The sequence below is a fragment of the Chaetodon trifascialis genome, chromosome 16 (genome assembly GCF_039877785.1).
Source record: "Chaetodon trifascialis isolate fChaTrf1 chromosome 16, fChaTrf1.hap1, whole genome shotgun sequence".
Lineage (NCBI taxonomy): Eukaryota > Metazoa > Chordata > Actinopteri > Chaetodontiformes > Chaetodontidae > Chaetodon > Chaetodon trifascialis.
Genome location: NC_092071.1, coordinates 25618928 through 25634486, shown reverse-complemented (window position 1 = coordinate 25634486; position 15559 = coordinate 25618928). Strand labels below are relative to the sequence as shown.

The window sequence follows — 15559 nt, the reverse complement described above, 5'->3', positions numbered from 1 at the left end:
ATGCCAAGGAAGTGCTGACTTTTGGCGCATTTCCATTACACAGTTCCAGCTCTACTTGACTCGGTTCTACTCTACTCTACTTGGTTTGGTCAAGTTTCCATTACAATTGAGTACTTCATAGTACCTCCTCAACGTAGGTGGGGTCGTCATACCACGGCTGTGCGAAACTGCCATGACGTCAATTTGTACAATTGTACAATTTGTAAAAACAGAGCCAACAAACAATTGAGGACATTGAGGCGATGTATTTGCTGCTCAGTTTGTGGCTTTTTGTCACACACAAAGCAAGAGAAGAAACCCAGAAAAGGCTTCGGGTCAGAAAAGGCAGCGGTTGCTGTTGCCCGGCGTTACAATGGAGGGGGCGGGATTGTTTTTCGGGTGTTGGACGTCGCAGACCAGTGACGACACTCTCTGGCCAATCAGTGGCCGCCAGGCTGTTGACGTCACACATATAGTATCGCTTCTACTCGCTTGGAACCTCGCCAGAGCAGGTACTAAAAATAGTATCGGGTACCAGGTACTATCCCTAATGGAAACACAAAACAACCGGGTAGAGTAGAGTCGAGCCGCGCTAGTGGAAATGTGGCATTTGGTGCAATAGTTAGCAATACACAAAGGTTTCTGGCAGCTGACTGGGTCTTACCTCTGTTTTGGTATCAATGAAAGCTGCTGTATCCAGGAACTCTGCTGACTCTTGCACTAGCTCTGTCAGTGGCTGAACCTGCAAGACATCATCAATAGTTTGCAACCAGAGCACAATACACAGTATATTTGTGTATAATGACATGCCATGACATGCCATGTCATATTTTTTATGTAGTAAGATCATGTAAAATTTGGGTTTTTAGTTCTCTTCACACACAGAATCTGTAACATTGCTGGCTTTAAAGCGAAAGCCAAAAGCCATTAGACCTCATTTATGTAAATGATCGCAATGTCTTAATTCAGACATGACAGTACCATGATGAATTTAACAATGGTTGTCCAATATCTGATACTTGGGGGGGCTGTTTCACCAAAGAGATAATTTCCTCTCATGCTAATTTTGACACATTTCCAAGACCAAAACAAACACCAGACCTATGTCCCATGCATAATTATGTGAAAGGCCTATAGTACTTAATTAATGACCATTGTGAGCATGAGAGGGACTCCTCTCAGGTTGTGACTCTCATTTGATCCCTACTTGCTCACATGCTGTAGCCTTTGCATTCACATTGTAAGAAGGTGACATGAATCTGAAGTTGAAAAATTAGGTAGACTGATTATGTTGTGTATTCCAGCACTGAAAAGGCCTTAGGTCTGACCTGGTTGGAATGTTGTTGGAAATTTGATGTAAAAGTGACTCATGTGCTTATTCAGATATGATCCAGATATGTCAATTTGCCAACGCATTATCTATCGAAGTGCATGTCTGGAAAGGGCATATGTCCCAGAACTTATTTTGACAAGCTCTATCTAGTATCTGGGACCATTCAACTCTGACACCATCACAACTCCATTAGGAATCAAAACTGGCATTGTAGCTGTAGTGAAAGACTATCTAACTGTCTGACTTTCACAAAAACTTTAGAATATGACAAACTTCCCACAACGCTCTCCTCTGCCTACAGTATGAGTACATAAGGTGGTATTTAAACAGTAAGTGCAGTGTTTGTGAGGGTACCTCCACATCAGTGGTCTGTTGGAAGTGTTGGATCAGTTCCATGACATTGCTTAGGTTGTTTCTGATGGAGTCTATTGACTCCTTCTGTACAGTTGCAATCGCCTTCACCTGAGAGCACAACACGGTGTGTTTGGCTTTGATGGCTCTCAGTTTCTCCAGCATCACCACCGGGTTGTCCTGCAGGCACAGCGTCCATCATGATGACAGTCTATACCGTGCAACTGAAAAAATTTATCCACCGGTAGAAATGTGGTAATATCATTTCCACCATGGAAGTCATATTTACGCATGTCATTCATAGCATCCAGCAAAGTCACGAGTCGGGCAGCAGGACTGTTTACCACATTCTCACATGATGTGAGAGCAATAGCTGGTGGTGATAAAGCACTTCTATTGTTAGTTAGTTTTACTGTTTTGAGTCTTTTGTTTTTAACTTAAGTGTTGTCTTATGTGAGGCAGTTGTTTTTGTTTCTAAGGAAGTTCCAAATAAATGAAGAAAATTGAATATCAGTACTATTTCCAGAATCTCCCCAGGTGTTTTTATTGGGAGAAGGTCTCTCTTAGGATTTTGCTGAACAGTTAAAATTAATGATGGGCATTGCCTCTTTAGGATCTCTAATTGCAAGGAAATTTTATGAGGCTTGATTTTACTTGCATTAGCTCCTTTGATGTGCCTTGATTTTTGTTTTGTTGTTTGTTCTATTAACAGTTATCCAGTAATTTATTGTAATCTTTTCTCTTGTGTGGCATTATGTTACTTCATCTATTAAAATTATTACAATCCTGTTTCGAAAATTGGGACACTGTAAAATGTAAATAAAAACAGAATGTGATGAATTGCAAAACACTGAAATTGAAAACTTTAATTGAAAATAACCTGGCTTCTCCACAGTGCTCAGCGGAAGCATGTCTTTAGCTATATGCCACTGCCTCCGTTATGTCTTTGTGCCTTTTAGAGGATTTGTCATAAGGCACTGAAGTAGAGCACCTATGCACGGTAGTCTTCTGCTTGTGCTGTGGTGCTGTGGTGCTGTGGTTGCAGATGTTGTCGGACATTGGCGAAATACGGCTGTGCTCCAAAGGGTGAGTGCGGCTAAGGTGCTTAAACAAGTCTGTGGTATTACCGGTCTTGGTGGGGACAACAGTCAAGGAAACTGACTGTTGTCCCCAATTGATAATTGGCAGACTTTCTGGGGAAGACCTGGTCTGATTAGGAGAGACGGCATCCATCCCACTTTGGAGGGAGCAGCTCTCATCTCTAGAAATCTGACCAATTTTATTTATGAACCTCACCCCTGACGACTCAGAGTTGAGACCAGGAGGCAGAGCTGCAGTCCTACACGCTTCTCTGCGCCTCCATTAGAGCAGTTACCCACCCAACACTCCATAGAGACTGTGTCTGCCCCCCCCGACCACGTAAACTAAGTAAACCAAAAGTACAGAGAAGAGGAGTTAAACATAAGAATCTAATTAAAATGAAAACAACCTCTGCAATAGTACAACAAGATAGGAGAATTAAATGTGGACTCCTTAACATCAGATCTCTGTCCTCTAAAGCTGTTCTAGTAAATGAGTTAATATCAGACCATAATATTGATTTATTTTGTCTGACTGAAACCTGGCTGTGTCCTGAAGAGTTTGTGAGCCTAAATGAAGCTACTCCTCCGAGCCATATTAATACTCACATTCCTCGAGGCAGCGGCAGAGGAGGTGGAGTTGCAGCCATTTTTGACTCAAGCCTTTTGATCAACCCTAAACCTAAACTCGACTATAACTCATTTGAAAGCCGTGTTCTCACTCTTTCTCATGAAAAATGGAAAACAGTGCAGCCAGTTTTATTTGTTATAGTATACCGCTCTCCTGGTCCTTACTCCGAATTTATAGCTGAGTTCTCGGAGTTTCTATCAAGCTTAGTCCTTAAAGCAGATAAAGTAATTATTGTAGGTGACTTTAATGTACATGTCGACCTTGATAATGACAGCCTTAGCACTGCGTTTATTTCAGTATTAGACTCGGTTGGCTTCCATCAGAATGTACATGAACCGACTCACTGTTTTAACCACACCCTCGACCTTGTTCTGACATATGGCATTGAAATCGAAGACTTAACAGTCTCCTCACAGAATCCTCTTTTATCGGACCATCATTTAATAACTTTTGAATTCATATTACCAGACTACCATCCAGTAGGCAAAAATTCTTATACCAGACTCCTGTCTGATAGTGCTGTAGCTAAATTTAAGGATATGATCCCATCAGTATTTAATCCAATGCTATGTTTCAATACAACAAAGGATTCCTATGCTAACGTTAGTCCCTCCCAGATTGACTACCTGATTGATCGTGCTACAGGTTCATTGCGTATGACACTTGACTCTGTTGCTCCCCTAAAAAAGAAGATGATTAAACAGAGGAGGTTAGCTCCATGGTATACTCCTCAAACCCGCAAATTAAAGCAAACTTCACGGAAAATAGAAAGGAAATGGCGTTCTATCAATTTGGAAGAATTTCGGTCCGCCTGGCAAGACAGTCTTAAAATATACAGGAAAGCCCTCCGCAGTGCCAGGGCAGCCTACTACTCTGCACTAATAGAGGAAAATAAGAACAATCCCAGGTTTCTCTTCAGCACTGTAGCCAGGCTGACAGAGAGCCATAATTCTGTTGAACCATGTATTCCTTTAGCTCTGAGCAGTAATGACTTCATGAGCTTCTTTAATGATAAAATTCTAACAGAGACAGAATTCATCGGCTCCTGCCGTCAACAGGTACTGTTTTGTCTTCAAATACAGAAACCATAGAAACTGTTACTCAGTCTGTCGCAGTTTTAGACTGTTTTACTCCTGTCGACCTTCACCAACTAATTTCAATAATTTCATCATCAAAATCATCAACCTGTATTTTAGATCCAATCCCGACTAAGCTGTTTAAAGAAGTATTACCTCTAATTGACTCTTCAGTATTAGACATGATCAATCTGTCTTTATCAACAGGCTACGTACCACAGTCCTTTAAAGTAGCTGTGATAAAAACGCTCCTTAAAAAGCCTACTCTTGATCCAGGGGTTTTAGCCAACTATAGACCGATATCCAACCTTCCCTTTCTCTCAAAAACTCTTGAGAAAGCAGTTGCCAATCAGCTGTGCGACTTTCTAAACAATAATAGTTTATTTGAGGATTTCCAGTCAGGATTTAGAGTACATCATAGCACAGAGACAGCACTGGTTAAGTTACAAATGACCTTCTAATTGCATCTGATAAAGGATTTGTCTCTGTACTAGTCTTATTAGATCTTAGTGCTGCATTTGACACCATTGACCATGGCATCCTATTGCAGACACTGGAACACTTCATTGGCATTAAGGGAACCGCGTTAAGCTGGTTTAAATCCTTCTTGTCAGATCGCTCTCAGTTTGTACACGTTAATGACGACTCCTCTGTGCTCACTAAAGTCAGCTATGGAGTTCCGCAGGGTTCTGTGCTTGGACCAATTCTACTCACCTTATATATGCTTCCTTTAGGTAAGATTATCAGGAAGCACTCAATAAATTTTCATTGCTATGCAGATGATGCCCAGCTATATTTATCAATGAAGCCGGAAGAAACCAGTCAGTTAACTAGAGTACAAGCATGTCTTCATGACATAAAGACCTGGATGACCTGCAATTTTTTGATGCTAAACTCAGACAAAACTGAAGTTATAGTAGTAGGCCCTAAACATCTTAGAAAGTCACTTTCTGATGACATAGCAGTTATGGATGGCATTGCGCTGGCCTCCAGGACCACTGTAAAGAATTTGGGAGTTATCTTTGACCAAGACATATCCTTTCACTCCCATGTAAAACAAATTTCAAGGACAGCCTTTTTTCACCTACGTAATATTGCAAAAATCAGGCATATTTTGTCTCAAAATGATGCAGAAAAACTACTCCATGCATTCGTAAGTTCCAGGCTGGATTATTGCAATTCTTTACTATCAGGCTGCCCAAATTCGTTGCTGAATATTCATCAGTTGCTCCAGAACGCTGCAGCACGTGTTCTGACAAAAACCAGGAAGAGAGATCATATTTCTCCAATACTAGCCGCTCTGCACTGGCTCCCTGTAAAGTTTAGTAGTAGAATTTAAAATTCTCCTTATTACTTACAAAGCCATAAATGGCCAGGCACCTTCTTATCTTAAAGAGCTCATAGTACCTTATTGCCCCACTCGAACACTGCGTTCCCAGAATGCAGGTCTACTTATGGTTCCTAAAGTCTCAAAAAGCAGAACAGGAGTCAGAGCATTTAGCTATCAAGCTCCTCTCCTGTGGAACCATCTTCCAGTCTTTGTCCGGGAGGCAGAAACTGTCTCTACATTTAAGAGTAGGCTTAAAACTTTCCTTTTTGATAAAGCTTATAGTTAGGGCTGGCTCAGGCTTGTCCTGGACCACCCCCTAGTTATGCTGCTATAGGATTAGACTGTCGGGGGACCTCCAAAGATACACCGAGCTCCTCTGTCCTTCTGTCCCTCTCCATCTGCATGCTTTCATGTCCTACCACGGCGTGTTACTAACTTAGCTCCTTCCCCGGAGTCTCTGTGTTTTGTCGTCTTGCAGGTTCCACAGTGGCTGAATCTGGATTGTGGATTGCAGCTGCGTCTCCTGCCTTGGCCCTGCCTGACATCCACTGCAACTGCAACTACTATTATTACATCCACTGTCACTGTTACTGTGATTGCATGTCTGTCTCTCTCTGTCTCTCTCTCTCTGACTGTCTGTCTGTCTGTCTGTCTGTCTGTCTGTCTCACTCTCCCTCTCTCACCCAACCGGTCGAGGCAGATGGCCGCCCACCCAGAGTCTGGTTCTGCCCGAGGTTTCTGCCTGTTAAAAGGAAGTTTTTCCTCGCCACTGTCGCCAAGTGCTTGCTCATGGGGGAATTGTTGGTTTTCTGTAGATAAAAGAGCTTGGTCTGTACCAGCTCTATATGGAGACAACTTCTGTTGTGATTTGGCGCTATACAAATAAAATTGAAATTGAAATTGAACAGTCTTGCATACAGTGGGTACAGAAAGTATTCAGACCCCCTTAAATTTGTCACTCTGTTATATTGCAGCCATTTGCTAAAATCATTTAAGTTCATTTTTTTTGAAAACGATAGCGATATGTCTCGCGATAGACACGTCATCAATATCAATATAAAATGCGTTCGATAAAGCATTCGATAATTTTTTTTTTCTTCGTCGGAAGAAACCTGAAGTTGTGAGAGAAAGTCAGCTCGCCAGTATGGACTTTTTTTGGATTTTATAAGTCGGACCGTAGTCAGACCAATGTGGTCTGTAACTTATGCAAGACTTTCGCCCCCACCAAGACTGGTAATACCACAAACTTATTTAACCACCTTAGCCGCGCTCACTCTTTGGAGCACAGCCGAATTAGACAACGTCCACCAACCGCAGCACCACCGCACAAGCAGCTGACCACCATGCAGAGGTATCCGCTTCAGTGCCTGATGACAAATCATCTAAAAGGCACAAAGACGTAACAGAGGCAGTGGCATATCATATAGCTAAAGACATGCTTCCACTGAGCACTGTGGAGAAGCCAGGTTATAAACATCTCTTACACGTTCTTTTTTTTTTTCTTAAACACACTTGCAATAAAAATATAATTGAATAGTTCATGTATGTTTAGAGTAAGAAGAGTGACAAAAGTTGCTCATATGTCTAGGCTGGTTTTATAGTTCAGTCAGTGTTACTGTACTGTCTATCATGTTTATTTGTTTGTATGTTACAGATGTCAAGACTACCTCAGTTTCTGCTATGTTTACAAAACACTGCACATATTTGAAAACATTTTATTCACCAGAGGGTGAATCAGCTTGTGAACTTTCTGCACTAAACCTGTAGAAAAAAAGTTCTCAGGTTTCTCTCTGTTTACATTTTTACACTTTTTTTACATTTATTATTTGAGTGTTTTCCATGGTTGTGTTGACATTTCCTTTCTACCTTGATAGCTGAGGGGATTATAATCAGAGGAAGGTTAAATTTAAAATAAAAATGTTTAAATTTAATGTATTTTTCTCCTGGTCCTTATTTTAAATGGCTCATAAAAAATATCAATAATTATCGATATCGACCAATATATAACACTTATATCGCAATAGAGTTTTCAGCCATATTGCCCAGCCCTAATGTACACACAGCACCCCATACTGACAGAAAAACACAGAATTGTTGACATTTTCGCAGATTTATTAAAAAAGAAAAACTGAAATACACACAGCTAAAATAATGGAGTGGCTTCAGAACAACTCCGTGACTGTTCTTGAATGGCCCAGCCAGAGCCCTGACACGAACCCAATTGAGCACCTCTGGAGAGACCTGAAAATGGCTGTCCACCAACGTTCACCATCAAACCTGACAGAACTGGAGAGGATCTGCAAGGATGGTGAAGCGTTGGTTGGACTGCAGCCATTTTCAGGTCTCTCCAGAAGGTGCTCAAATGTGGGTTCATGTCAAGGCTCTGGCTGGTGGCCATTCAAGATCAAGCTCAACGGAGGGTCTGAATACATATGACCATGTGATATTTCAGTTTTTCTTTTTTAGTAAATCTGCAAAAATGTCAACAATTCGGTGTTTTTCTGTCAATATGGGGTGCTGTGTGTATATTAATGGGGAAAAAAATGAACTTAAATGATTTTAGGAAATGGCTGCAACATAACAAAGAGTGAAAAATTTAAGGGGGTCTGAATACTTTCCGTACCCACTGTAAGTTACAGACCACATTGGTCTGACTACAGTCCGACTTATAAAATCCAAAAAACTGCCATACTGGCAAGCTGACTTTCCCTGTTTTATCAACAATTTCTTTGCTCGCTGCAGCACTGTATTTGTATTTCTCATCTCACTCCTCGCGAAGAATCAAACACGAGACAATGAGATGGCGCAACCGAACGGGATACTGTAACATGATTGGCGTGTTAGCGTGTCACTCCCACTGATCAGTGATTACTCACTACGTTGCTTGGTTACCTGAAAGTGAGTGCCTTTGTTCATGCAACCAACTTTGCTTCGTAACTTCTGGTTTCTTCCGACAAAGAAATAAATTATCGAATGTTTTATCAAACGATCAAATTTTTTATTGATATTGATTACGTGTCTATCGCGAGACATATCATCGTTTTATCGCCCAGCCCTATACACAAGTTTTTTTTTTTCTGTTCAGTCTGTTTTCAGAAATAAGTCCAGGCTGAATAAGTCCAAGCTGAATGTGCAAAGATCATCAGATTCTCTGAATCTTTTAATGACATTATGTACTGTAGACAACAAAATCTGCACATTCTTTGCAATTTTTACATTGAAAATCATTATTTTGAAACTGTTGCACTATTTGCCAGCACAGTCTATCACAGGGTGTTGAACTCCTCCCCATCTTTACTTCAGAAAGACTCAGCCTCTCTCAGACGCTCTTTTTCTGCTCAATCATGTTACTAACCTGTTACCACTTAACCTAACCTAACCCAACCTAACCAATTGTAAGATGCTCCACCAGGTGTTTTCTTTTTGCATTTCACAACCTTTCCAGTATTTTGTTACCACTGTCCAGACTTTTTAAACCTGTTGCTGGCATCAAATTCTAAATGAGGATATAATTTTCAAAAAACAATAACATTTCTGTTTCAACATTTAATATGTTGTCTTTGAGCTATTTTACATTAAATATGGACTTCAAATATTTTGCAAAGCATCACATTCTGTTTCTATTTATGTTTTCCCAACTTTTTTGTCAACAGGGTTGTACAAGAATCAAAATTTCTTAGGGAGAGAAATGGAGAATTACACAAACATATGTGTTTCAAAACACAAACGATAAAACCTGCCTTGTCAAGTTGTGTGGTATATTGAAGGTTAGTGGCCATTGGCAGTGATTTAGCAGTAACAGTCAAATACTGGCCAATAAATATTGCCCATCCAATAACTGATATCTTGTATTGCTACTGTAGCTATTTAAAGTCCTGTAAACTGGTGTTGAATTGGTCCTGTCTTTAGCTGTGTGAAAATATCAGGAGAAATCTGCACGTGTGCAGATGGAGAATCTTTCATGTCCTACCACGGCGTGTTACTAACTTAGCTCCTTCCCCGGAGTCTCTGTGCTTGGTCCTCTTGCAGGTTCCACAGTGGCTGAATCTGGATTGTGGATTGCAGCTGCGTCTCCTGCCTCGGCCCTGCCTGACATCCACTGCAACTGCTACTGCTATTATTACATCCACTGTCACTGTTACTGTGATTGCATGTCTGTCTCTCTGTCTCTCTCTCTCTCTCTGACTGCATTTCTGTCTGCCTCTCTCTGTCTCTGTCTGTCTGTCTGTGTCTGTCTCACTCTCCCTCTCTTGCTCTCCCTCTCTCACCCAACCGGTCGAGGCAGATGTCCGCCCACCCAGAGCCTGGTTCTGCCCGAGGTTTCTGCCTGTTAAAAGGAAGTTTTTCCTCTCCACTGTCGCCAAGTGCTTGCTCATGGGGGAATTGTTGGTTCTCTGTAGATAAAGAGCTTGGTCTGTACCAGCTCTATATGGAAAGTGTCCTGAGACAACTTCTGTTGTGATTTGGCGCTATACAAATAAAACTGAATTGAATTGAAAATTGAATTGAAATAACAGCTGTCATAGTTCAGTTACCACCTCAGTGGGACATCCATTCTCGGCAGTGCTGTTGATGAAGTCCAGCTTCAGCCGCTTCTCAATGTATTCCAGGTCTGCCTCTGACTTCAGGAACTGCAAAGACACACAGCTTTACCCTTTGATAGTACATTGACAAATTTGCCCTGTTTTTTTCTGCCCAGTAGGTCTGTTTTTTGTCTGAAATTTGTCAATACTAGTGTTGACTTGTATCCCAAGTTTCAGTACTAGTACCAATTCTTCTTTTTCCATTTAACACAAGTTAAATGGAAAAAAAAATCTAGTAATATAAGTAATATATTCTAAACAAAAGCAGCTGTATAACAACTTTGTGTAAATAAAACTGTATAAAATGAGCAAAATTATTCCTAAACCCTGACCAAAATATCAGTTAACAAGATTACAAATATGACTAGATATTTAATGTGTTAAAGGCGATTAGCTAAAAAAGGTCTGTTTCACTAATCAGGCTTATATTCAGTTATTGTTTAAAGCAGTTTTGAATGAGCCTGATCATATTACCATGTGGACTACAGGATATGCTCAGATGGAGTAAGTTAGTAATTAATACAGAGACACACTGATGTATGTATCTGTTTTCAATGACTCAAACTTTACACTATTTATTTTTCACACTATTTACAATTACATTCAACCTGAGCGTAGTGCGCTCTCTCACCTCGAACATCAGACCATGCCTTGATCCATCTATTGTGCACATTTGAGTTGATGTCAGTGTAGCTGGTCTCTGCAGTTTTCAGATGCTTTGACAATACTATTGCACTGCTAGCTGTCTGATACAGTAGTGCAATGAAGTCAGAGCACCTGCCAACAGCTGAAGCATTTTCCTCACTTGTTTCTAGCCAATGCCATTTCACCAGAAGTACAATATAAAATGGGCACTGGACTAGCTTAGCCAAAGGCCGGACTTGTTGCTCAGTGAGTTGAGAATGTGTCATATGTTATGAAATATATTCTATATGTAAAGTTTAATATCTATCTCTTTAATATCTGACTTTTGCTTTAGCACAACCAGCAGGTCAAGGCTTTCAGTGATACAGACAAATTTCTCTGCATCGACTAGATGGATTCTCACAAACTAACTTTTGTGACACCATGAGTTTCATTTTTGCTGACATGACATTTGGTTTAGACATTCATGTCTCTCTCAGGATAAACTCTGATAACTCTGGTGACCCATTAACTTTTCATCTAGTTCCCTCATCAGGTTAAAATTTCAGTGCAGCCTATACTGCAAAACTAATGACATACCCATCAGACTCAGCTGTGGTTAGTACTAATTAGCTAATGTTGTCATAAAACTCTAAAATTAAATATGCGCAAGTAAATGCACAGCGTCAACAAACTGTAAATAGATGCAGAATGTTGCATTTTCTGAGAGATAATGACAATAATTTCTTTATTGATATAAAAGGCAAGTCAATGTGTCTAAGTTAGTTTGTGGCGACATCTCAGTGATGAACAAGATTAATCTCAAACATCATTACAGCTCTAAATGTATGACAACAGCAAAGACAAATAGACTTGGAAAAAGTTAACGCTCTTTTGTTTTTGGATGCTGGACAAGCATCTTTCATGCATTCTGAATGAGACAGCATTACTCAGGCAAGAAATTATGAATAAGTGTCATGCTGCTGCCATGGACCAACTCCAAAGTGTCTCTTTTTTTCTATTTCTTCATAAAAATTAAGGGTAAACCTGATGTTGAAACTTAGTGATAGCAAGTGGCTGTACTAAGTACATCTCAGAGCTTAACCTCAAGCTCCAACCAGTTTCTCAGCTCTCTACTTTCAAAGTGAAATAATCTGAAGTGAAATTAAAGCTGTGACAAGTGCAATTAGAAAGGGGTAACACTGTGCATTTTCCTACATTGCAAGAACAACAGCGTGCAAAGACATCTGAATATGCTGGTGAGTATGGAAATTCCTTCAGGCATTTGGTGAGAGGTTCGAGGACATGAAACGTAAACAAAAAAAAAACTGAACATATTTCATATGAGGTTTAATGTGGAACCAGATGATGTGCCTGACAACCTACAACATGAAATCATTGTTGTCACGTTTCTGGTGTGAACACAATACAGACTAAAAATGAGCTCATAATCAGTATACTATGGATTTAAGCCATGGCAAGTGAGAATCTGGTGAAAGCTTTGAAAGAAGCTAGTTAGCCGAATTCGAGATAAAATGATCAAACATGTTTTACCAGTTTTATAGAGCCATCTGGCACTCTCTTTATCAGCTGAGAATTCACGTTCCTAGTTGGCAATTCACTGAAGACAACACTGAAAGATATTTGAGTTGTACTAATATCTCAAACTTAACCACACTGACAAAAGTGCCTTCTATCTACACGCTGAACTGTAGCCAGCTATGGTGACTGACTGCTGGCATGTTATCATGCTATTTTACGGAAATACTTCAAGCAGTGCAATGCTGCTTTAGAAAGCATACATCTGAACTGGCCTTCCGCTGGAACTCGATAGTCGCTGTTATACTTATAGTTGGATTAAATATAAGCAGTGTTGCAATATTTTATGTTTTAACGGTACGCAAAAAGGCCCTCTTGCGCAAAGGAATTTGAATTGTGTAACGTTATTTATATAAAGGGAAAGCCATGATCTGACTGCTCTCACTGTAATAGGCATCCCGTATAAATAACTCATCGATCATTATTGAGCTGATGATTGTCTTTGCGGTCTTTCGACAAAGACGTGAGAAATTTTAGAACGAGTGTAACAGAAAATAAAATAGTTTCACACTGTTCTTACCATTGCCTCTAGCTTTTCAACTGTTGTCTCCATGTTGAATAGTTGTCAGCCCGATGCGAGCTCTGTGATTGGCCAGCTGTCAGGAATGAGGATAGCCGATTGGGCAGCTGTGTGAGAAGAGAGCCTCTGTGCGCGCCATATTGCAGCTCTCTTTTTGCAGACTGGCTGCATCGAGAAAGGGAAAGAAAAAAAAAAAAAAAAAAAAAAAAAAAAAAAAAACAACTTTATTTACAAAGCTTGACCCAGTAGCCTCCTTACGCAGTACAGGAAACGAAACAATGGAAAAGTCTCATAAACACTTTGTTGAATTGTTTTTATCTAAACAAAATTTCAAGCAGCATACAAAAACATTTATGTAGATGTAGTCAAGGAACTAAGATAATATATTTGTCATTTTACAACACATGCTTGCACAAAGAAATGCAAGCTGAAGCACCCTGTACTCACAAATAGAACATATACAAATATTTTAATACAATATTTAATAGAACAAAACAAAACAAAATATAGTTTTTTTTTAATATATAACTTGTATTATTCAAGCCCAAAGTAATTGAAATATATTTGTTAAATAGAAAATAGGTCATTGTATTAAGTTGGAGCGAAAAAGAAAAAAAACTAAAAACTATAAACATGAACAATGACTAAATTCAACTATAACCAACTGTGTTCTAAAAATAATTCTTAAATGTTATGTGGAATTTTAAAGTAAATTTCTCTGACTTTGTTCAAAATACAGAATTGAAAAGAGGACAACCATTACACCAGTTAATATTCTTGAATCATGAATTCCAAAAAGGCTTCCCTTTCAATGAAATCTTATCGTGCTTTTGACAAAGCACTCAAACTTCGAAAATAAATGCAAGGGAAGCGCTGCATTCCCAAGCAACACAACGGAAGTGCTCTAGTCCTGTCTTTGATGCGGGAAGAAAAGTGGACTAATGGGGCGACAAGACATAAAAATGTTTAAAATACAATTTCATAACAATGCAACAGCAAGCAGCCTCTTTTCTCCACTTCTCTTCCCACATCAAAAACAAACACTCTTGTCATGTCCTTCTTCTCCTTCTCCTTCTTCTTCTTCTTCTTGTATTTATTTGGTGGTTGGCAAGCAACGTTTGGTGCATTACCGTCACCTTCTGAAATGGAGTGTGGATCTGGACACTCCTACCTTGCTTGACCCAGTTCTCCCAAAAAATAAAAATAAAAATTTAAAACATAATTCACAAGAATTCTTCTGCAGTATGTCTCTAGTCCTTAAAGGAACTCCCTCTCCTTGAAGTTGCTGTATTAATTGTTGCCTTGCCTGATTATACTGAATACATGACTCTAACACATGCTGTAATGTCTCTAATGTCTGACGTCCACACTCACTACAGTAGCCATTACCATGTTTTTTAATTAAAACCAATGTATTATTTAGACCAGTGTGACCAAATCTCATTCTAGATATCATATCCTCCTCCTGTGTCATATCCTCCTATATGTACTTCTAACATTGCCCACATACCTTTGGATGTTATAATAGCCTATGAGCTGGCACCCACCCAAAGGCAACATTAACCCCAGAGCATTGCAATCGATGCACCAACTGCAAAATATCCACTATAATGTCTTGTCTGGACTTTGAAGACCCATCCTGGATTCTTAGCAATGCAGAGGAGGAATCTGATGCAACTACTACCCTCTTTGGCCAATTATTCTCTACCCAAGAAAGTGCAGTGAGAATTGCTACTAACTCTCCTGTATATACAGCTAGATTGTCATTTAGCCTTTCCCTTCTGCTTATCTTATACCTGGATATAGCAAATGCTGCACCCACTTCATTATTTTCTGCTGTTGATGCATCCGTATACACTATTACCCTATCACCATAATTATCTTTGATATACAGTTCTACAACAGAGCTACTGATTTCCCCAGTGTTTTTAAGTTCTATAAGGTCTAAATCAACTACAGGACTTCCCATCATCAACAACAGGACTGCTGGGAAGTTGACTGCAGGACTCACTTCAATGTTATGCAGTTGCATTTCTTCAACATTTGAGATATGATCCATCCAAAAGTTCTGGTCTGTTTTTTGTCCCTCTCCTGACATTTGAGTGCACAGAGTGGAGAGACTTAAGACATATGAGGATGTTTTTGGAGACATTGGACTTTTGAACTGTGATCCTGTGAAAATAGTGCTCAAGCCTGATGCCCAGCCCTACAGCATCACTACACCACGGCGTATTCCTTTTCCCATCCTGCCTCAAGTGGAAGAGGAACTAAAACAAATGCAGTCACTTGGCATCATCGAGGAGGTAAAGGAGGCTACTGACTGGTGTGCGCCTATGGTGAAACCAAGAATATGTGTGGACTTAACAAAACTCAACAAAGCAGTGAAACATGAGAGGTTTATTTTGCTCACACTGGAGGACATTGCACCACAATTCTCGGGCACGACAGTTTTCT

The 15559-nt window shown here is 39.8% G+C and overlaps 1 protein-coding gene and 1 pseudogene across 2 annotated transcripts in view; one reads left to right on the top strand and one right to left on the bottom strand.

Annotated features, from left to right (window-relative positions):
- The window catches only part of ska2 (spindle and kinetochore associated complex subunit 2), a 72672-nt gene extending 59403 nt beyond the window's left edge, over positions 1 to 13269 (bottom strand). Inside the window, exons 1-4 of one of the 2 annotated variants that reach the window (XR_011603184.1) lie at positions 13106 to 13268; positions 10318 to 10410; positions 1667 to 1843; positions 644 to 721 (exon numbers count right to left, since the gene is read on the bottom strand). Coding sequence is in view for 1 of the 2 variants with exons in the window: in XM_070983503.1 (XP_070839604.1) it covers positions 644 to 721; positions 1667 to 1843; positions 10318 to 10410; positions 13106 to 13138 (381 nt within the window). In the remaining variant the exon portion in view is untranslated. Of the gene's footprint in view, positions 1 to 643; positions 722 to 1666; positions 1844 to 10317; positions 10411 to 13105 lie in introns of both variants that reach the window. The other variant, XM_070983503.1, reaches the window with a different exon arrangement.
- On the top strand, positions 5168 to 6065 carry LOC139345047 (uncharacterized; annotated as a pseudogene).
- Positions 13270 to 15559: the final 2290 nt, after the last annotated feature.